General features: G+C 44.8%; 1 protein-coding gene across 3 annotated transcripts in view; it reads right to left on the bottom strand.

Annotated features, from left to right (window-relative positions):
- Positions 1–22,073, bottom strand: part of USP40 (ubiquitin specific peptidase 40) — a 93,361-nt gene that overhangs the window by 55,229 nt on the left and 16,059 nt on the right. For all 3 annotated transcript variants that reach the window (XR_005780481.1, XM_040440158.1, XM_040440159.1), the window contains exons 4-10: positions 19,880–19,993; positions 17,730–17,894; positions 15,165–15,311; positions 11,395–11,538; positions 8,884–9,012; positions 3,927–4,010; positions 2,468–2,578 (exon numbers count right to left, since the gene is read on the bottom strand). Coding sequence is in view for 2 of the 3 variants with exons in the window: in XM_040440158.1 (XP_040296092.1) it covers positions 2,468–2,578; positions 3,927–4,010; positions 8,884–9,012; positions 11,395–11,538; positions 15,165–15,311; positions 17,730–17,894; positions 19,880–19,993 (894 nt within the window). In the remaining variant the exon portion in view is untranslated. The remainder of the gene's footprint in view (positions 1–2,467; positions 2,579–3,926; positions 4,011–8,883; positions 9,013–11,394; positions 11,539–15,164; positions 15,312–17,729; positions 17,895–19,879; positions 19,994–22,073) is intronic.

Genomic DNA, 22,073 nt, shown 5'->3' with positions numbered 1-22,073 from the left:
TTGAATGCAATTTGAAAGCACCATGTTGTAGAGCAGGAGAAACTGGGCAGATTTACCGTATATATTTTTACTATTCAGTAAAACCTGTATTTTAAACATTTATATCTCAAATTTTTTTCACCTCCTGTGAACAGCTATCGGTACAGGAGGGAGGTGTTATCAGTGATTGCTTTCACACGAGCGGGTCCGGATAAGGTCCGGATGCATTGCGGCAAACCCGTGCGAGTAGGTACCCATTTGCAGTCAGTTTTGACTGCGATTGTGTTCCGTTGTTCAGTTTTTATCGCGCAGGTGCAATATGTTTTGCACGCGCGTGGTGATAAAAAACTGAATGTGGTACTCAGACCCGAACTTCTACACAGAAGTTCAGGTTTGGGTTCAAGGTTGTGTAGATTGCTATTATTTTCCCTTATAACCATGTTATAAGGGGAAATAATACATTCTTAATACAGAATGTATAGCCCTATTGTACTATGCATTCTGTATTCAGAATGCTATTATTTTCCCTTATAACCATGTTATAAGGGAAAATAATAAAGATTGGGTCCCCATCCCGATAGTCTCCTAGCAACAGTGCGTGAAAATCGCACCGCATTGGCACTTGCTTGCGGATGCTTGCGATTTTCACGCAACCCCATTCACTTCTATGGGGCCTGCGTTGCGTGAAAAATGCACAAAATAGAGCTTGCTGCGATTTTCACGTAACGCAAAAGTGATGCGTGAAAATCACTGCTCATCTGCACAGCCCCATAGAAATAAATGGGTCCGGATTTAGTGCGGGTGCAATGCGTCACCTACCGCATTGCACCTGCGCGGAAATCTCGCCCGTGTCAAAGAGGCCTAAGTGTGCATAAGAGATAGCTGTCAAGCACTGATAACACCTTCCTCCTGTACCGCTAGTTCTTCACAGGTGGTGAACAAAATCAAAGATAAAAATGTATTACTAAACTTTACCGAATTATTTCCCACAAAAATATATATCAATCTGCTTAGCTCCTCCTGCCCTATAACACAGTGCATTGCATTTTGAGGTGACAGGTCCTCTTTAACTGCATAAAACCATAAGAGGTCGTCTTTAAAGGGGGTTGTCCCACAAAAAAATACCCTACAGCTTTCAAACCAGCACCAGGATCTGAATTCTTTTGTGATTGCTTGTAATTAAAAAATGTGCATAGCCACTGAGTTATTCAATAAAATGTATCTGTATAGCGCCACCTTTTTTTTTTTCCTTATTTCTTTGACCTGCCCACTGAGATGGACGCAGTGGCGTAGCTAGAAATGACTGGGCCCCACAGCAATTTTTGGAATGGGGCCCCCTTCCCCCAGTAATTTTTTCGCAACCCCTTCCTTTCATGCCGCTCCCATTCCTGTGGCTAGTAAAGATCGCTCTCTCAGACCAGGCCCGGCAGCTGTTCCATCCGTTTTCTACACTGTCACTGTATATAATTTCATTGTGTAATACTGTTGAGGGGGCCCTGACAAAATCTTTTAGTCATCCTCCTCCTGGATGGGCCCCTTCTGGGTCAGGGCCCCAAAGCAGCTGCTTCACCTATAGGTATGCCCCTGGATGGACGCACATGCTCAGTTTCATCCTTCAACTGCCTTCTGACCTGTGATAGGGAGAGCATGGACACGCCCCCTGAGCTGTGATAGGGAGAGCATGGACACGCCCCCTGAGCTGTGATAGGGAGAGCATGGACACGCCCCCTGAGCTGTGATAGGGAGAGCATGGACACGCCCCCTGAGCTGTGATAGGGAGAGCATGGACATGCCCCCTGAGCTGTGATAGGGAGAGCATGGACACGCCCCCTGAGCTGAGATAGGGAGAGCATGGACACGCCCCCTGAGCTGAGATAGGGAGAGCATGGACACGCCCCCTGAGCTGTGATAGGGAGAGCATGGACACGCCCCCTGAGCTGTGATAGGGAGAGCATGGACACGCCCCCTGAGCTGCAGCAGACAATACCCTCCTCTTGAGCTGTCAGCTTGATATAAATCTAGCAGAGCAATGAATGGGGAGATCTCTAGATCCATGTGAGGTGCAGGGCTGGGTCTAGCTTTGTTAGAAAGAAGTTGCCATGTACTAGATGATGTCTGATTTTCATAATTTACATTAGTCATGGGAGAACCCCTTTAACTGCGTTCCATAAAACTTTGACAAAGAGTTACAGTTCTTCAAAATGCAAGAGATCAATGCAAAAACAGAAAAGGTACCAAAATTGTCACGTGGGTAATACACTCCATTTCCCGTTTACTTTGGTCTCCAAGTACTCCCACCTGTGGACCCTGGAGGACCAATTCAGAAACCAGGCAACCCATGTACATAGATTTTCGATACACCATGTAAGCCAAACAGAGAAAAACAAGTGTCTATATACCTATCCTTACACTTATCAGCAATATAAACTGATGTAATAGAAAAGGGTCCAATGTGCCTAGATCAGGTATCCCTGTTTAATACTTGTACCTTCCGGAGGGCTCCATGCTGCTTCCTATAAGCCCTATTCCAGGAAAATCCTGTGTGCTCCAGCAGCTTTTGACTCAGTTGATCCATGGGAACCATTTTATCAACACCAGCCTAGGGAAAAAAAAGCAAGTCTTAAAAAAAAAAAATGTCTCAAAAGGTGCCTGTATGAGTGGATTTTATTCATTTTGGGTTTACAAATCCTTTTTCTATTGGTCTTTATTAAAAATGTTCAGCTGTTTCTGAGATACAAGAGATAAAACAGTCTGTTTTCTTTGAATCGTATCATCTGACAGTTCATGTGTAGCTCTAATCTCTGATCTCCAGACCACACAAACACTTATTGTAGCTTCATTATTATCCAATTGATAACAATATGGCTTAAATAAGTGTTTATGAGGTCAGGGGATCAGAGATAAGAGCTGCACATGAGCAGTCGGATGACGGGATTCAAAGAAAACACAAAGTGACAGCTTGTAAACATAGTGATATTTAACTCTTGTATCTCAGAAACGGCTAAACATTTTTAATAAACACCAAATTGAAAAAAATCATTTGCAGCCCAAAATGAATAAAAATGCAATAAAAAATGCCTTCCACAATTTGCGGAACGGAACAGGCGGCCCATTTTAGAAATGCCTATTCTTGTCCGGCAAACGGACAAGAATAGGACATGTTATATTTTTTTTGCAGAGCTATAGAACGGAGTAACGGATGCGGACAGCACACGGAGTGCTGTCCGCATCTTTTGTAGCGAATGAAGTGAATGGGTCCGCATCTGAGCCGCAAAAACTGCGGCTCGGATGTGGACCAAAACAATTGGCGTGTGCATGAGACCTTAATGTTCTGTTTAATGTTCAGGTCTGTTTTGTGCAAAAGTTTGAAAGGGAAAGTAGTGCTTAAAATATTCCCTTCAGACCCAAAGAAACCACAGAAATACATTTTTGTAACTTCAAAATACTTATTAGGATTATACAATAAAGATAGGCATAAATAAAAGGCTAATGGGATATAAGCATCAAGGGTCAAAACAATAGTAAAGCTTAGAAATATGTGGTCAGGGCATGCACTGGGTGTCAGATCTCTTATTGGGCCTATACACAGAAGCAGGATACAACATCTAGAGGTATAGTTGCCCACAGTCTAGAATTTGCCAGGACTATCCTGAATTTTTTGAGCCAATCCCAGCAAATTTGTTTTGTCCTGGCTCAAAAAACCTTTCCCAGATGTACGAGTTCCTGGATGGATTTCGAGTGGGCAGGTCCTAAATGCCCCAAACTTACCAACAAAAATGTTGATTCACTAGTAGGAGGCTGGAATTTTTTTTTATAAGGGGGAGGGGGAATAAATAACAGGCAATTCAAGTAAAAAGGGGCGCGCACCTAAGGTGATGGAAGTGGCAGATAGCTGTGACTGCACAGACTAAGCAACCTACCAATGTACATATTACTAGAAAACGTACCTCTGCAATAATGGTAGCAAGAATAACAGCAGGACAGTCTTGTTCATCCCCCATGTCGCCTGCTTCTCTGCTTTTTTTCTCTTCCTACATAGAAACCGAAACGAAAATTCAAATCAAGAAATTTTATAAATAAATATATGAATATTGCACAGGTGTGCCTTAGACTGCCCACAATAAAAGGCCAGTCTGAAATGTGCAGTTTGATCACACAGCACAATGCCACAGATGACGCAGCGTTTGAGGGAGTGTGCAATTGGCATGCTGACTGCAGGAATGTCTACCAGAGCTGTTGCCTGTGCAATGAATGTTCATTTCTCTACCATAAGCCGTCTCCAAAGGCGTTTCAGTGAATTTGGCAGTACATCCAACCGGCCTCACAACCTCAGACCACGTGTAACCACACCAGCCCAGGACCTCCACATCCAGCATGTTCACCTCCATGATCGTCTGAGACCAGCCATCCTGACAGCTGCAGCAACAATCAGTTTGCATAACCAAAGAATTTCTGCACAAACTGTCAGAAACCGTCTCAGGGAAGCTCATCTGCATGCTCGTTGTCCTCATCGGGGTCTGGAACTGGCTGCAATTCGTCGTCGTAACCGACTTGAGTGGGCAAATGCTCACATTCGATGGCGTCTGGCACGTTGGAGAGGCGTTCTGTTCACGGATGAGTCCCGGTTTTCACTGTTCAGGGCAGATGGCAGACAGCGTGTGTGGCGTCGTGTGGGTGAGCGGTTTGCTGAAATGGATCGAGTGGCCCATGGTGGCGGTGGGGTTATGGTGTGGGCAGGAGTATGTTAGGGACAACAAACACAGGTGCATTTTATTGATGGCATTTTGAATGTACAGAGATACCGTGACGAGATCCTGAGGCCCATTGTTGTGCCATTCATCCACGACCATCACCTCATGTTGCAGCATGATAATGCACGGCCCCGTATTGCAAGGATCTGTACACAATTCCTGGAAGCTGAAAACATCCCAGTTCTTGCATGGCCAGCATACTCGCCGGACATGTCACCCATTGAGCATGTTTGGGATGCTCTGGATCGGCGTATACGACAGCATGTTCCAGTTCCTGCCAATATTCTGCAACTTCGCACAACTATTGAAGAGGAGTGGATCAACATTCCCCAGGCTGCAATCAACAACCTGATCAACTCTATGTGACGGAGATGTGTTGTGCTGCGTGAGGCAAATGGTGGCCACACCAGATACTGACTGGTTTCACATTAGCGGCAGGGGAGTCCGGTAGGCTGTTCCGGTGGGTGAACAGCCTGTCGGATCCGTTCTGCCGCTAGTTCACGTGTGCCCCCGGACTGCCGCTCCGTCCCCATTGACTATAATGGGGGCAGGGGTGGAGTTCCGGCAGCAGCACGGCGAGAGGCAGCCGGACTAAAACGACGACATGCAGTACTTTTAGTCCGGCTGCCTCTCGCCGTGCGCTGCCGTCCGTGCTGCCGCTGGAACTCCGCCCCCATTATAGTCCGGGGGCACACGTGAACTAGCGGCAGGACGGATCAGACAGGCTGTGCACCCGCCGGAACAGCCTGCCGGACTCCCCTGCCGCTAGTGTGAAACAAGCCTAAGGCAAAACGATGCACGTTTCAGAGTGGCCTTTTTTTGTGGGCAGTCTAAGGCACACCTGAGCAATATTCATGCTGTCTATTCAGTAGCTTGATATGCCACACTTGTGAGGTTGGATGAATTATCTCGGCAAAGGAGAAGTGCTCACTAACACAGATTTAGACAGATTTGTGAACAATATTGGAGTAATGGGTCTTTTGTGTATGCAGAAAACGTCTCAGATCTTTGAGTTCAGCTCATGCAAAATGGGAGCAAAACCGAAAGTGTTGCGTTTATATTTTTGGTCAGTGTGTGTGTATATATATATATATATATATATATATATATATACATACATATACACACACACACACACACACACACACACACATATATATACACACACATACATATACACTGTATGCATGTATTGTTTAACCCCTTAACGCTCTATGACGTATATATCTATGCCATGGAGACATATATATTGTGAGGCAGTGACAGGCCTCATATATGAAGAGGGAAGATATGTGTCTCCTAGAATGGTGCAGTAAACCTATTAGAGGAGATGTATGTTAGGATTTGCTGTGTTTTCCCCACGATCACCTGGCCTGAGGTGATGCCAGGTGCGATAAGCAATCTTCAGAGTGGGAGAAGGGTGGGGGGGTCTAAAGAGGGAAGACTGAGATGCTCATTGTGGTCACAGCCAGGAGGGCTGTTGGAACGTGATCCCCTAAAGGTTGCGTGTTGGTCACAGCCAGGAGGCTGCTGGACCATATGGCGTAGTGGAGCTGGAAATAGTCCCTGGTGTGAACAGTGGCTTAGAGGTGAGATAGAGACCTATGTGTTAGGGTCCATTCACACATCCGCACGTGTTTTGTGGTCCGCAAATTGAGGATCCGCAAAACACGGACACCGGCCATGTGCGTTCCGCATTTTGCGAACCGCACATGGCCGGCACTTTAAAAGAAATGCCTTTTCTTGTCCATGCCTGCGGACAAGAATAGGACATGTTCTATTTTTGGCGAAACGGAAGTGCGGATGCGGACAGCACACTGTATGCTGTCCGCATCTTTGCCGGCCCCATTGAAAATGAATGGGTCCGGATCCTTTCCGCAACGTTGCGGAACGGATCTGGATCCATTTTGCAGACGTGTGAATGGACCCTTAGTTAGAGCCCAGACGGACAGGTGTTTATGCTTTCTGGTGCTGGTGTTGGAACCTCCTCCAGTTAAGTGATAACTGTAAAGATCATCTGTACTGCTTAAAGTGACACAATAAAGCACTGTTTGGGCTTGGAAACCCCTCGTTTGATGAGAAGTTTGTCATTGCTGACCCCCTGTGAGAGAGCGATCCCTTACAATATTATGGGCACTGTCACTGTACCGACGAGATCAGCAGATGGAGTGCTGTAAAAATATAGAGCCAGGCTCCTGCTGCAGTTTCGGAAAATAATAGGTATCTGGAACTCGAATTAAAAAAAGCAAATCATTTGTGTCCTTGACAAAGTAAAAATATATATTTTTTACTCACGTTCTGGATACGTGTTGTTTGTACATTTGTAGAGCCTGGAAGGCAGAGCTGTACATGTCTAAGCACCAAAGGATTATTCAATTCCTCTAAGAACTTCCAGAACTCCAACCCTGGTAGTTTAATCCATCAGATGCTGCAACATCCAAGGAGTCTAACAGAGGGAGGAGGCTCCTTCAACCACCCTACCGGCACCCAGTGATGTGATCCTGGGGTGCTGATGGGTTACCATGAGAGCCATGGGCATTACAAAGGCATGGCATAATAGACACAATGAAAAATGAATGCTTTACAATATAAGGTATTCCAAAGCATTGTAAATGCAATCAAATTTTTTTAGCTTTTAGTTCCCAAGTGGGAAAATAATAAGTTAAGATCAATAAAATTATAGTGACCTATAGGAAAAAAACAAAAGATATTTAAGGGGGTTTTCCTGGGATTATCATATTGATGACCCATTGATAGATCATCAACATGAGATCGATGGGGGGGGGAGGGTCCCAGGAGTCAATCCCCTGCCGATCTGACACTGATGACCTATCGCCGATCAGCTGTTGGCTTGAGAAGAATGCAGAGCTCCAGTGAGCACCACGGCCTCTTCGCAGCTTACCAAGCACAGTGACACCCAATTGATAGTGACTGTTTGCCATGGCAGCTCAGCCCCATTCACTTGAACTGCACTCAGGCCATGTGACTGATGAACATAATATCGCATGGCCTACAAAGGGGAATAAGTGCTCATAGAGTGCTTCAGCCTCTTCCTATAGCTGACCCTGGCCGATCTCATATTGCTGACCTATCCTGAGGATAGGTCATCAATATAATCCCGGACAACCCCTTTAAACTGAATCATGTACGGCGTGCAAAAAAAAAAAAAAATGCAACAACAATTAAGGAAACAATGAATTATACTTTATGTACTCATACTGACCCGTAGAATATAGGTAATTATACAGTACAGTGCATATGGGGGGAAAAAAAAATCTTCGGACCCAAAAATTTATCTAAGTTAGAAAATAAAGTATTTTCACAGGAGCACCAGTGCCTTTTCAAAATAGCTGATAGGCGGGGGTCCCAGGTGACGGACCCCCACCAATCAGGTACTGATAACCTGTCTAGAGGATAAGTCATCAGTTTAAAAAGTCTTGGAAAACCCCTTTAACCCTAACTACATAAAAGACACACACAGCTCACGCAGTCCCCATTACTTAATCTTGGAGGGTGCAAGGAACAAGCTTAAGAACTCACACAGGAATATTAAGCAGAAATCTCTGGCACTCCAGATGGTGGTGTAAAATCTTAAATTCTTTATTACAAAGACATAGACACAGACACAATCCTTAATACGGTGCTTAAAAAAAATCTTAATCATAGATCGACTGACTCACTAAATTCTGCAGGTTACGGATGAGAGAGAGATGAGACCTATGAAGCACGCTGGCCCCGTCCTCTGGATGCTGACTGATCATCTTTTTTGCTGTGCATAGGAAAGAAAACGGTCAGTGATTTCCCAGAGCTAGGGGAGAACGGGTGGGGTGCAACATGCTTCATAGGTCTCATCTCTCTTGCATCGCTGGCTTTAGCAGGTCAGTACTCTAAAATTACTGACCGCCATCACAGGTGTGACAGACCACTGAAATCAACAGGTCTGGGAGCATATGGGAGTTGACAGGTTCCCTTTAAGGAGTTAAAACCCACTCTGCAATCAGGAAACATCTGCCAGACCCCCTCCAATAGTCAGTCATCCGCAGAGGCCACTTATTTCTACAGGATCTGCAGAAAATCCAATGTCTATGCCAGTGGACGGCACCATTACATTAAAAACGATAACTTGTCTGTGATTAGCAACTGACACAATTACCTGAAAACTCCAGTGTCCCAGCTCATCTACGTCCCGGATGTATACATGATAATGGCCTCCATAACATCCGCCCTTGTGTATGATTACTGAAAAAAGCTCATACGTCTGCACTGAATCCTCCAAATGATTCTAAAAGAGAGAAGAGAGGCAGTGAATGACCAGAGAGGAGAACACAAGCATCTGCAATAGGAGAATGCTCCTTAAAAGCTGAGACTATTCCTTAAAAGCTTAACAAAATGCAAATGGAAAGTATCCCCTGTATGTTTTACTAATTAAAACCAGATACTAATGCATATTCTTTTTTTTAGATTGCAGGTTTTGTTATTCTATCTTCTGCACTATTATGGGGGGCGGCCATCTTGCCCGAGCTTGAGTTAATAGCAGTTCAGAGATATGCTTTACAGTAGCCACATGGACCATAGGAAACTATAGTCAGGAGACGACTCTAACTTCTATGAGAGAGTTTACTAGACACGCTCCGTGAGCTAAGCAGACGACACTCTGCAAGGAGGGGGAGTAGATAAGCTGTGACGTATTGTGAATGGTGGATCTTGCGTTATCTACAGTGCTGCCCATAATTATTCATACCCCTGGAAAAATTTTGACTTAAAGTTACTTTTATTCAACCAGCAAGTAATTTTTTGACGGGAAATGACATAGGTGTCTCCCAAAAGATAATAAGACGATGTACAAGAGGCATTATTGTGGGGAAAAAACATTTCTCAGCTTTTATTTACATTTGAGCAAAAAAACAATAAAGTTCCGCACTGTGGAAAATCTCAGAGGACGTGGTCGGAAGCCAAAAGTGACACCTGTGCTGGCCAGGAGGATAGTTAGAGAGGTGAAAAAGAATCCAAGGATCACCACCAAGGCCATCCTGGTGAATCTGGGCTCTGCTGGTGGCAATGTCTCAAGGCCGACAATCCAACTGACACTGCAGACCAAGGAGGACGCCACTTCTCCAGATAAGGCACACAAAAGCTTGCTTGGCCTTTGCAAAAGCTCATCTGGATAAAGAAGACGACTTCCGGTCTTCTGTGTTATGGTCAGATGAAACAAAAATTGAATTGTTTGGTCACAATGATGTTTCCTTCATTTGGCATAAAAAAAGGAGAAGCCTTCAACCCATAGAACACCATCCCCACTGTCAAACATGGTGGTGGGAACCTAATGCTTTGGGGGGGTTTTTCAGCCAATGGATCAGGGAACCTAATCGCAGTAAACGGCACCATGAAAAAAGAGCAATACATGAGGATTCTCAACGACAACATCAGGCCGTCTGCAGAGAAACTTGGCCTTGGGCACCAGTGGACATTTCAGCATGACAATGACCCAAAACACATAGCAAAAGTGGTGAAGAAATGGTTAGCAGACAATATTAACATTTTGGAGTGGCCCAGCCAGAGTCCAGACTTGAATCCAATTGAGAATCTGTGGAGGGAGCTAAAAATCAGGGTGATGGCAAGAAGACCCTCCAACCTGAAAGATTTGGAGCTCATTGCTAAAGATGAATGGGCAAAAATACCCGTGGAGACCTGCAAAAAGCTGGTCTGCAATTATAGGAAGCGTTTGATTGCTGTAATAGCCAATAAAGGCTTTTCTATTGATTATTGAGAAGGGTATGAATAATTTTGGACTGGACACTTTTTGCTCAAATGCAAATAAAAGCTGAGAAATGTTTTTTTCCACAATAATGCCTCTTGTACATCGTCTTATTATCTTTTGGGAGACACCTATGTCATTTCCCATCAAAAAATTACTTGCTGGTTGAATAAAAGTAACTTTAAGTCAAAATGTGCCAGGGGTATGAATAATTATGGGCAGCACTGTATATATAGGTATAACCTGGGGGACACTGCTTATGTACGGCAAAACTTGGGACTTTCCCCCCACTCTCTCAAAGTGGAGAGAAAAAGCAGTGTGGTGCGGGCCGGCCCTGCTCATTTATCATTTTCCACGTTGTTTTTTGGCGTGGAAAATGGCTTAAATCTACATCACCCAAAGGGCATAAAGTTTTCGGTCCCAAACGAAGCGCCAAACTTATATAGTGGCCGGTGCCTAAATAATTTTGGAGCACAGAGGGACTTGAGACCAGCGGGGAATACGCTAGTCAATAAATGTCCCCCTATGTTTGACCTAAAATGTAATTTAAACAATAGGTCATTTTCTGATGCCGCCTTCCAACTTGTAAAGGACTCCCCATCTGAAACATTTATGCATTATTGACAGGACATTCCATAAAAATCTGTTAGGCAGGACACCCTCCTCTGCACATTGTTCACTCCGATATCACTTGACGAGTAGTTACCACTCTGCATTATAGTCTAAAAAAATAAAAAATAAATAGAAGCAGACACCAGAATGAAACTAATTGCCATGTCGGACTGTCTGACAATAAAATAATGATAATAATTAAGGCAATAAAATTTTCCACTACCAATTTTTGTGAAAACAGGTGCAAAGTGCTTGTACAAAGATATAAGACAAAATAAAAGTGAACCCCTCTCAAACCTGCTCACAAAATGGGCGGATGTTGAGGCGCGTAGGAAAAGTGTATCGTGAAGTCTCTTTATACCGCTCACACTTTGTGAAGTCAAAGTTGAACCTCAGAAGAGAAATTGTGAGGAAAGGAGGTAATTTTCTCAGTTTGGCGGACTGCGGAGACAAAAAAGTCACAGTGTTAGTTTTAAAGAGCAAACTGGAGCTCTTTCAAAAAAAAAATTATATATATATATATAACACCGCAGCACATCCGTAGGTGAAAAATGTGGATCTTGATAATAGTCCCAGCAAGTGGACTGAAACGTCGCAAGGGTGAATAAAGATCCACATTTTTCACCTACGGATGTGCTGCGGTGTCCTTTCTTTTTCTATACCATACACCTTGGTAAGGTGTTCCCACCGCTGGCACCCATCTATACATCACCAGGTGTGCTGCCCTGATTCTTCGTTGTCTATATATAGAATTTATACTATATATATGGTTATCCGGGAATTTATACTATATATAGCTCATCAATATCAGATAGGCAGGGGTCCGACACCTGGGACCCTCACTGATTAGCAGTTAGAACAGGCCAGCACTCAGTAAGCACCACAGCCCTCTTTCTAGGCCATGTGACATGACCAGGGCTGTGGAGTCGGAGTCGAGGAGTTCGGAGGCAATTTTGGGTACCCGGAGTCGGCAAAAAATGAAGCGACTCCGACTCCTACTAGATTTAAATTGGAATAAAAATAAAAAAAAGCAAGTTTAAATGTCCCAATTCACAAAAAGTTATAATTAATTACTGTATTTTTCGCCCTATAAGACGCACCTGCCCATAAGACGCACCTAGGTTTTTGAGGAGGAAAATAAGAAAAAAAATATTTTGAACCAAAAGGTGTGCTTTTGGTGGGTTTTGAACTAACGGTGGTCTGTGGATGGCACTATTATGGGGGCATCAGTGGATGGCACTGTTATGGGGGCATCTGTGGATGGCACTGTTATGGGGGATCATTGTGGGGGCATCTGTGGATTGCACTGTTATGGGGGAATATGCGGATGACATATATACAGCATCTTATCTTATGTGTCATCCACAGATCCCCCCCATAACAGTGTCCCTGTGTAGTGAATAGGGGTCGGCATCTGTTTCTGTGATGGCAGCGGGGCCCGGTGCCTGCTTCATTCATAAAGTGGGCGGCGCTGGCGCAGTGAGATAAGTGAGCTACGCTACAAGCGCCCACCCGGCCTCCTGACTGCCAAGAAGTTAGTAGTAAGTAGTACAGCGCTAGATTTAAGATGATTGGAATACTTTAACAATACCCACAAGTTAGATATGATTACCGTATACAACAGTGAGCGGGGCCCGGTGTAGTAGAATACAGTGCGTCACGTTACCGCAAAACGAACGCGTTAAGTGACCGTGAAGAAGCATGCTTTTCATATGCTTCACTATATGGCACGCAACGCACAGTTAAGGAGCGGCAATACTTATACTTTCCATTGTGTTGTGTTCCGCTGTTACAGGGAACGCGACGCCCATGGTTAACCTAGCCTCTCACTGATAACTGATTAAGTAAATATGTTTTTTGCAGGACTACAGACACTTGTATAAGTGACGGGAATGTATAGTCAATAGCTCAAGACTGAAGCTGTAAACCATTTGACAAACTGCTGTCATTCAGCTAAGGCTATAAAAACTTGTAAACTCAGATTGTTAGCTTAGGCCTCTTTCACACTTGCGTTGTTGGGATCCGGCATGCACTTCCGTTGCCGGAGGTGCCTGCCGGATCCGTAACAACGCAAGTGTACTGAAAGCATTTGAAGACGGAACCGTCTTCCAAATGCTTTCAGTGTTACTATGGCACCCAGGACGCTATTAAAGTCCTGGTTGCCATAGTAGGAGCGGGGAGCGGGGGAGCGGTATACTTACAGTCCGTGCGGCTCCCCGGGCGCTCCAGAATGACGTCAGAGCGCCCCATGCGCATGGATGACGTGATCCATGTGATCACGTGATCCATGCGCTTGGGGCGCCCTGACGTCACTCTGGAGCGCCCGGGGAGCCGCACGGACGGTAAGTATGCTGCTCCCCTGCTCCCCGCTACACTTACCATGGCTGTCAGGACTTTAGCGTCCCGGCAGCCATGGTAACTATTCAGAAAAAGCTAAATGTCGGCTCCGGCAATGCGCCGAAACGACGTTTAGCTTAAGGCCGGATCCGGATCAATGCCTTTCAATGGGCATTGATCCCGGATCCGGCCTTGCGGCAAGTCTTCAGGATTTTTGGCCGGAGCAAAAAGCGCAGCATGCTGCGGTATTTTCTCCGGCCAAAAAACGTTCCGTACCGGAACTGAAGACATCCTGATGCATCCTGAACGGATTACTCTCCATTCAGAATGCATTAGGATAATCCTGATCAGTATTCTTCCGGCATAGAGTCCCGACGACGGAACTCTATGCCGGAAGACAAGAACGCAAGTGTGAAAGAGCCCTTAACCTTTAAACATGACTATGGGATTCTACTAGGGAAATCATGTTTTACAATCAATGCCCCGTCCTGGATCCTCCCACTGCCCGATCTTCAGCAGAAGATCAGCACACAAAGGAGAAGGCAGCGGCTTCCTAGCCAGTAGTTCTGTGGTAATGACATGTATGTTGCCTTTCTTTCCTTCAAGGAATGAAAAAAAACAAAAACATTTGCATATTAAATACAGAGGAAAACAAAAACTGAGGAGTCGGAGCATTTATCTACCGACTCCACAGCCCTGGACATGACCGTACATCTGTCTCGTGGCCTATTTGCAGCTCAGCTCCTTCAAGTCTGTGAGCTTGCTGAGCTGCAATACCAAGCACTGCCACTATACCATGTACAGCGCTGTCCTTGGAAAGCAGCCGGGTGCCTGCAGCACTCACCAGAGCTCCTGTGAGACCGGCGCTCTCTGAAATAGTTGATTGGTGGGGAACGCGGGACTCATACCCCCGCTGATGAGATAATGAAGACCTAGGAAACTGTTACGTCCAGTGGAGTTTTTTGGCGCCTCAAAACAGCATTCAATTCATTTCAATAGGAAGCAGCATATTTTTTTTTCCCTTACACGGAAGAAAGTAGCTGCATGCTCTATTTTGGGTTGGAATCCGCACATGATAAATGCCATTTGCTGAAGTGAGACAACCCCCTTTAAGTTGCTGATTCATTGCCCAGCATGATGTGTGTGTGAAATAATTCATCACATTTACAATTAGCTTTAGGCAAAATTTGTGGAATAGCGGAATTGATCCTCCAAGTCTATTCTATGGACCGGCAACTTGACAAAACAGCGAACCAGGCAAACTGATTTGTTCACCGAAAACGTGGCCAGATCTGAGCACAAAGCTCTATTTACCCATCAGATGCTTTATAGAATCAGCTCCTCCTCCTCCTCACAGTTGGTAGAAGATGGGGATTCTCACCCAAATTTAACCTCTCTCTGCTAAAATGAAAGTAAACCTAAAATACTGAAGGAAATCATCTGATTTGATGGACTGACAGGCGAGACATCCCCTGAGATCCAGGTGAAAAGGGGAGAGGCTAAGGCTGCAGGAGTACCCACAATTGGTGCTCCAAAGGCTCTGGCCGACCCCTCGGTGCTTTAACTAACTAATTAGCATATTAAGAAAAGCACAGTTTCCTGTGGAACGCTGCATTGTATAGACATACATGAGGCATTGTTTTAATCAGCGTGATCCACCCTACAAGGCAGTCTGCCTGGTTTAATAGGGTCGAATATTCTCCTTAAGCAAAGGAAACAGAGCAAGGCACCTTGGCAGCTGGGACTAGTTTGTTACAGGATCCACATCGATACAGGTTGTCTCCATCAAAGATTTCTTCTTCCACATACATGCTGCATAAGGACTCCTCTAAACTGCCCATGTCTTTCACAGCTACTGTAAGATCAAGGAAATCTTCCTGTATACAAAGTACAGAGACAGTCATTAAAGAGAACCTGTTACATAAGTGTAGATGGCGCGCACACACAGTTACATAAGTGTAGATGGCGCGCACACACAGTTACATAAGTGTAGATGGCGCGCACACACAGTTACATAAGTGTAGATGGCGCGCACACACAGTTACATAAGTGTAGATGGCGCGCACACACAGTTACATAAGTGTAGATGGCGCGCACACACAGTTACATAAGTGTAGATGGCGCGCACACACAGTTACATAAGTGTAGATGGCGCGCACACACAGTTACATAAGTGTAGATGGCGCGCACACACAGTTACATAAGTGTAGATGGCGCGCACACACAGTTACATAAGTGTAGATGGCGCGCACACACAGTTACATAAGTGTAGATGGCGCGCACACACAGTTACATAAGTGTAGATGGCGCGCACACACAGTTACATAAGTGTAGATGGCGCGCACACACAGTTACATAAGTGTAGATGGCGCACACACAGTTACATAAGTGTAGATGGCGCACACACAGTTACATAAGTGTAGATGGCGCACACACAGTTACATAAGTGTAGATGGCGCACACACAGTTACATAAGTGTAGATGGCGCGCACACACAGTTACATAAGTGTAGATGGCGCGCACACACAGTTACATAAGTGTAGATGGCGCGCACACACAGTTACATAAGTGTAGATGGCGGACACACAGTTACATAAGTGTAGATGGCGCACACACAGTTACATAAGTGTAGATGGCGCACACACAGTTACATAAGTGTAGATGGCGGGCACACACAGTTACATAAGTGTAGATGGCGCACACACAGTTACATAAGTGTAGATGGCGCGCACACACAGTTACATAAGTGTAGATGGCGCGCACACACAGTTACATAAGTGTAGATGGCGCACACACAGTTACATAAGTGTAGATGGCGCGCACACACAGTTACATAAGTGTAGATGGCGCGCACACAGTTACATAAGTGTAGATGGCGCGCACACACAGTTACATAAGTGTAGATGGCGGACACACAGTTACATAAGTGTAGATGGCGCACACACAGTTACATAAGTGTAGATGGCGCACACACAGTTACATAAGTGTAGATGGCGCGCACACACAGTTACATAAGTGTAGATGGCGCACACACAGTTACATAAGTGTAGATGGCGCGCACACACAGTTACATAAGTGTAGATGGCGCGCACACACAGTTACATAAGTGTAGATGGCGCACACACAGTTACATAAGTGTAGATGGCGCACACACAGTTACATAAGTGTAGATGGCGCGCACACACAGTTACATAAGTGTAGATGGCGCGCACACAGTTACATAAGTGTAGATGGCGCGCACACAGTTACATAAGTGTAGATGGCGCGCACACAGTTACATAAGTGTAGATGGCGCACACACACAGTTACATAAGTGTAGATGGCGCGCACACACAGTTACATAAGTGTAGATGGCGCGCACACACAGTTACATAAGTGTAGATGGCGCACACACAGTTACATAAGTGTACATGGCGCACACACAGTTACATAAGTGTAGATGGCGCGCACACACAGTTACATAAGTGTAGATGGCGCACACACACAGTTACATAAGTGTAGATGGCGCACACACACAGTTACATAAGTGTAGATGGCGCACACACACAGTTACATACCGTAATTTAATATTATCAGGGATAAATCCCAGTATTTTTATATACCGTAGTTTCAGTGAGAACATCAGGATTACGTGACAAAGCCAGCAGCTGCAATGTGAGCTTGTGGTGTCATTATTTTTTTTTATTTTAACCAGTTCCTGATCAGGCCATTTACCCTGCCTTCCTGAGCAGGTGCATTTTCAGTTTTTTAAGTACATGCGTCTTTGAAAGCCATCATTTTTATTTTTATTTTTTCCCATAAACTGCGACCATCACCTATTGTGAATGGTGGATCTATCTATCTATAAAAATAAAAATCTGTTGCCTTTCATTGTAATCCTGCCTGTATTATAGCGAGATGACTGCTGGGAAGTGCTCTCTACAGAATAGGGAGTGTCAACCTATTATGAGGCTCAGTGGCCAGAATATAAATGGTAAGGATTTAGGATTTTGAAATCTATAGATCACACCATAAACGTTATTGTCTGACAACACGTCCCCAGAAATACCATGCATATCAGACCGATGTTATTAACTAAGATACAAAATGGAAGGTGACAGGTTGTCTTTAGAGCACATATATTACGTACAAATACTAGTACCTGTGCCATTTTGACAGCTTACAGAAATGAATTGAAGTATTTGGGGTAAATAAAATTCATTGATTAAATATTGAAACCTGCTTATTCTTTGTTTTCAGTGGTAACAACTTCTGACCGGCCATGCTGTGGTCACTGAGGGTTCAGCGGAGCTCACCTGCCGCTCACTGACATGTCCACATTCCTGGCACTGGATACGGTTAACAATAGTTCCATGATATAAGTTCTTGATGAGATCATGGCCAGAAGTGCCCTCCAGAGAGCTTTCCAAGGCACTAAACAAAATGCGGTTTAACTCCTGGACATCATGCTGGCCAGTTTGCTGCAAAGGAATCAAACGAGGGTAAAGAAACAAAAACTGAAAAGGTAATGGAAACAGTTATAAGATGTACTGAACAATGCACAACATTACAACTAATCTGGTTATGCAGTGTAACTAATATTGAAGTTTTTTTTTTTTTGAGGAACCAAATAATATAAAGGGTACTTTCACACTTGTGGCAATCCGGACGCAAACGGATGGCATTTGTCTCCGGTATCATCCGGAAAAACGGATTTGGTATTTATATTTTTTTGCATTTTTAAAGGTCTGCGCATGCGCAGACTGGAGAAAAGCAACCGTTTTGCCAGAACACTTAATGCCGGATCCGGCACTAATACATTTTAATGGAAATTAATGCCGCATCCGACATTCCAGCAAGTGTTCAGGATTTTTGTCCGGAGAGAAAACTGCAGAATGCTGCGGTATTTTCTCCGGCCAAAAAACGTAAGAGGAACTGATGCATCCTGAACGGAATGCTCTCCCATTCAGAATGCATTAGGATAAAACTGATCATTTTTTTCCAGTATTGAGCTCCTGTGACGGAACTCAACACTGGAAAAGAAAAACGCCAGTGTGAAAGTACCCTAAGCCAGCAAAAAACGAGCAAAAAAAAAAAAACTAACAAAAAACCAAACCAACTTAAAGTAGGTGGTCAGACAATAGTGACCACATCACGAGAGGGGCTTTCACACAGCTGTACGTCCAATCTCTTTGGATGAAAGATGTGGTTTGCTAGACTAAGCTATATGTTCTGGACATGGCTTTCACAGGTCTCCACCACAATGGATACTTGCGTGCAGTCTACCGCAGTATCCATAGTCTTCAGAGATGAGTAGTCCCATAGAAATGTCCCCCATTGATCGCTACGCTATTTTATACCTGAATCATATCCTGTCTCCTCACAGGAAAGTAGTGGAAACCTCTGAAAGCAGCATCCAAAGAAATAAGGGTTTGGTTCACACTGTAAAAACCTTATTTCCCCCTTGATTTCTATGAGTGTGTGTAACTTAGCTTTGCACAACTCTGCAGGGTATAAGTGGTAGGTGTTACTTCAGCGCGCAGTCTACTAGGACGTTCATACTATAGTGTGGGGTCTACCATAGGGGCCTACTAGGACGTTCATACTATAGTGTGGGGTCTACCATAGGGGCCTACTAGGACGTTCATACTATAGTGTGGGGTCTACCATAGGGGCAATTAAAGGGGTTTTCTGAGATCTTTTTACAGATGACCTATCCTCTGGATAGGTCATCAGTATCTAATCGGTGGGGTCCAACATCTGGGACTCCCACCAATCAGCTGTGTGAGAAGGTACGGGCACTCACAGTACCACCGCGGCCTTCTCACAGCTCTCCCTAGGCCATGTGACGACACGTCCATTGGTCACACGGCCTAGGCGCAGCTCAGCCCCATAGAGGCGAAGGGGACTGAGCTGTGATACCAAGCACAGCCTCTATACAATGTACTGCGCTGTGCTTGGTGAGCTCAGAGAAGGCTGTGGTTGTATTGCGAGCTCAGGTGCCTTCTCAAATAGCTGATCAATGGGGGTCCCGAGTGTCGGCCCCCCACCAATCAGATACTGATAACCTATCCATAAAATAGGTCATCAGTATAAAGATCTCGGAAAACCCTTTTAAGTTTTCACACAATGCAAGCCAGATGCCTCCTCTCTTTGGATGGAAGATGCAGCCTGATGGACCATGCTATGTCTTGCTTTCACAGGTCTCCCAGCAGAGATATAGCATAGGGATCAATGGGAAAGTGTCTACAGGACTACAACACAGATTACGGATACTGTAGTAGACCGCAAGCTATAATAGAGCCAAAATAAGGTTCTTACATGCTAATTGTAGAAAAAAGAAAAAAAAAGAAGAGATGAAAATGCTAGGAAAGGAACATTTTTCCAGCTTTTTTTTTTTTTGCAGTGAATGGGAAACCATACAGATATCCATTGATTAAAAATATATACTTAAAAGCAAAAAGACCTCATTATTATCCCAGCCAAAGCTACTTGTAAGGTCGGAGGTTGATGCCGCCTGCTGATCCACCAGGAGGAGTTGTGCAAACAGTCGCTGCAACTGCAGTGGAATGATTCGAACCTGGAAAATAATATATTAGGATAAAATAATTTATGAAGAAGCTGGCCAACAAGCAAATGTGCGGAACAAACATGCGAAAAATGTATGTCCTATTTCTGTGGTTTCCATTTTCTGGCCTTTTTTTTTTTTTAAGCAGCACAGTCTTATTCAAGGGATCTTGAAAGAAAGTACCACACAAATGATAGTGGTAACTGCCAATGGTGAATCTGTTTCCCTTGTAGGGGTTTTTCCCCCAATTTCATTTTTCACCTCTATGATAGATAACTGTTTCAATGCTAGGGGTCCCATCGATCACTAGAACCGGGAGTGCAGAATGACCGTGGCGAGGAGACGTCTGATTGGAGTCAAGCATGGACACTGCTGCTCCTTTTACAATCTATCCACGTTGAAAGCAAATAGAGAAAGTTTCTTAAAGGGGTTCTCCAGGATTTTAATACTGACATCAGATTGGCTGAGGTCCAACCCCACGAGCCAATCCGCTGTTAGCCTTGTAGCTGAAGCACTACACAGCTCTGCTATTGTGCAAATGCAATGCTGCTGCTGTTCACTACACAATGGACAGGACTGTGTAATTCTGGTGCTGAAACTACAAGGTAAGGCCTCTTAAACATGAACGTGTGCGCCCCGTGGCCGTGCTGTGGGCCGCAATGCACGAACACCGACCGCGGGGCAGCCGCAGCGGATTGCAGACCCATACACTTTAATAGGTCTGCGATGCGCCCGTTCCAAAAAAAGATAGCACATGTTCTATCCATTTGCGGAACGGAAGTACGGGACGAAACCCCCACGGAAGCACTCCGTAGTGCTTCCGTAGGGTTCCGTTCCACACCATTCCGCATGTCTGGATTTGCGGAATCATTGAAGTGAATGGGTCCGCATCCGTGATGCGGAATGCCCACAGAACGGTGCCGTGTATTGCGGATCCGCAAATGCGGTCCGCAATACGGCAACGGGCAGCACACGTTCGTGTGCAGGAGGCCTAACAGTGGATTGGCCGGGATGTGGGACATTGGACCCCTGCCAATCCGATATTGATAGCCTACCCTGAGAATAAGCCATCAAACTACTGGACAACCCATTTATGTGCAAGCTGCTTTTTAGTCCTGTTATTTTAGCAGGTAACTATAATTGGCAGGTGCGGCTTAATAGGGTATTGAAATGTTAGACATTTATGGCATATTCACAGGATAGGCAATACATTTCTGATGTGGGTTCCAAAGGTAGGACCCCCATCTTTCTCCGTAGCACGGGTTTCTTGAGCCCTGTCCCACCTGGTAATGTGACCATTGGCTGCCACATCCAAATGGAAAATGACTGGAGTGGTCGCCGTACATATACGAGGCTCTCCTACATTAACATCTATAGAAATGGCATGCTTGGTTATCCAACTCCCATAGACGTGCATATTTATTTTCACCATTTCACTATTCGGGATGGGGAAATCCTATTTTCTATAGAAAGGTGTGTCCCTGAAGTGGGATCTGCATCTATAATACATTCATGGCACATCATGTGGATATACCACGAACGTCTAAGTCAGAAATATCCCCCTAACGGGCACAAGCTACAAAGGAAGTCTGCAGCGATCTCATAAGCAGTTCAGGCTGCTGTCCTGTCCCCCCTAATGCTTTATTCTGCGTGTGTCCAGGCTACTTCATGTGTATGAGCTGAAGTCCAGCAAAAGTCCATTAGGAAGTCAATACTTAGATTACTTTCCTTCCAGGTAGGACAGAATGATTATACAGTAGACTACAAGCAACTACGACGATAAAAACAAGACTTAATCACTTAATGACCAGATATATGCTGAGGCAAATGACCCTTGAAGGGTTGTGCAAAAATGGGGGGGGGTTTGGCAAATCCCCACACTTGGCCGGACCTGTAAAGGCAGGCTTACTTACTTGCTTCCTGGTGTTGGCTCCTTCTTCTCTCTGCCTGCAATGCTCCTCTGTACAGAAAACGTCCGGTTTAACAATTACTGGCCGCAGGTGATGTCAAACTGGATGTTTTCAGCAAGGGAGTCAAGTGGAGCATCACAGGCCTGGTGGAGAAAGAGCGAGGAGTCAATGCCAGGAAGCAG

This window comes from Bufo bufo, chromosome 7 (genome assembly GCF_905171765.1).
Source record: "Bufo bufo chromosome 7, aBufBuf1.1, whole genome shotgun sequence".
Lineage (NCBI taxonomy): Eukaryota > Metazoa > Chordata > Amphibia > Anura > Bufonidae > Bufo > Bufo bufo.
The sequence above is the reverse complement of the archived record's forward strand: the minus strand, read 5'-3'. Positions and strand labels throughout refer to the sequence as shown.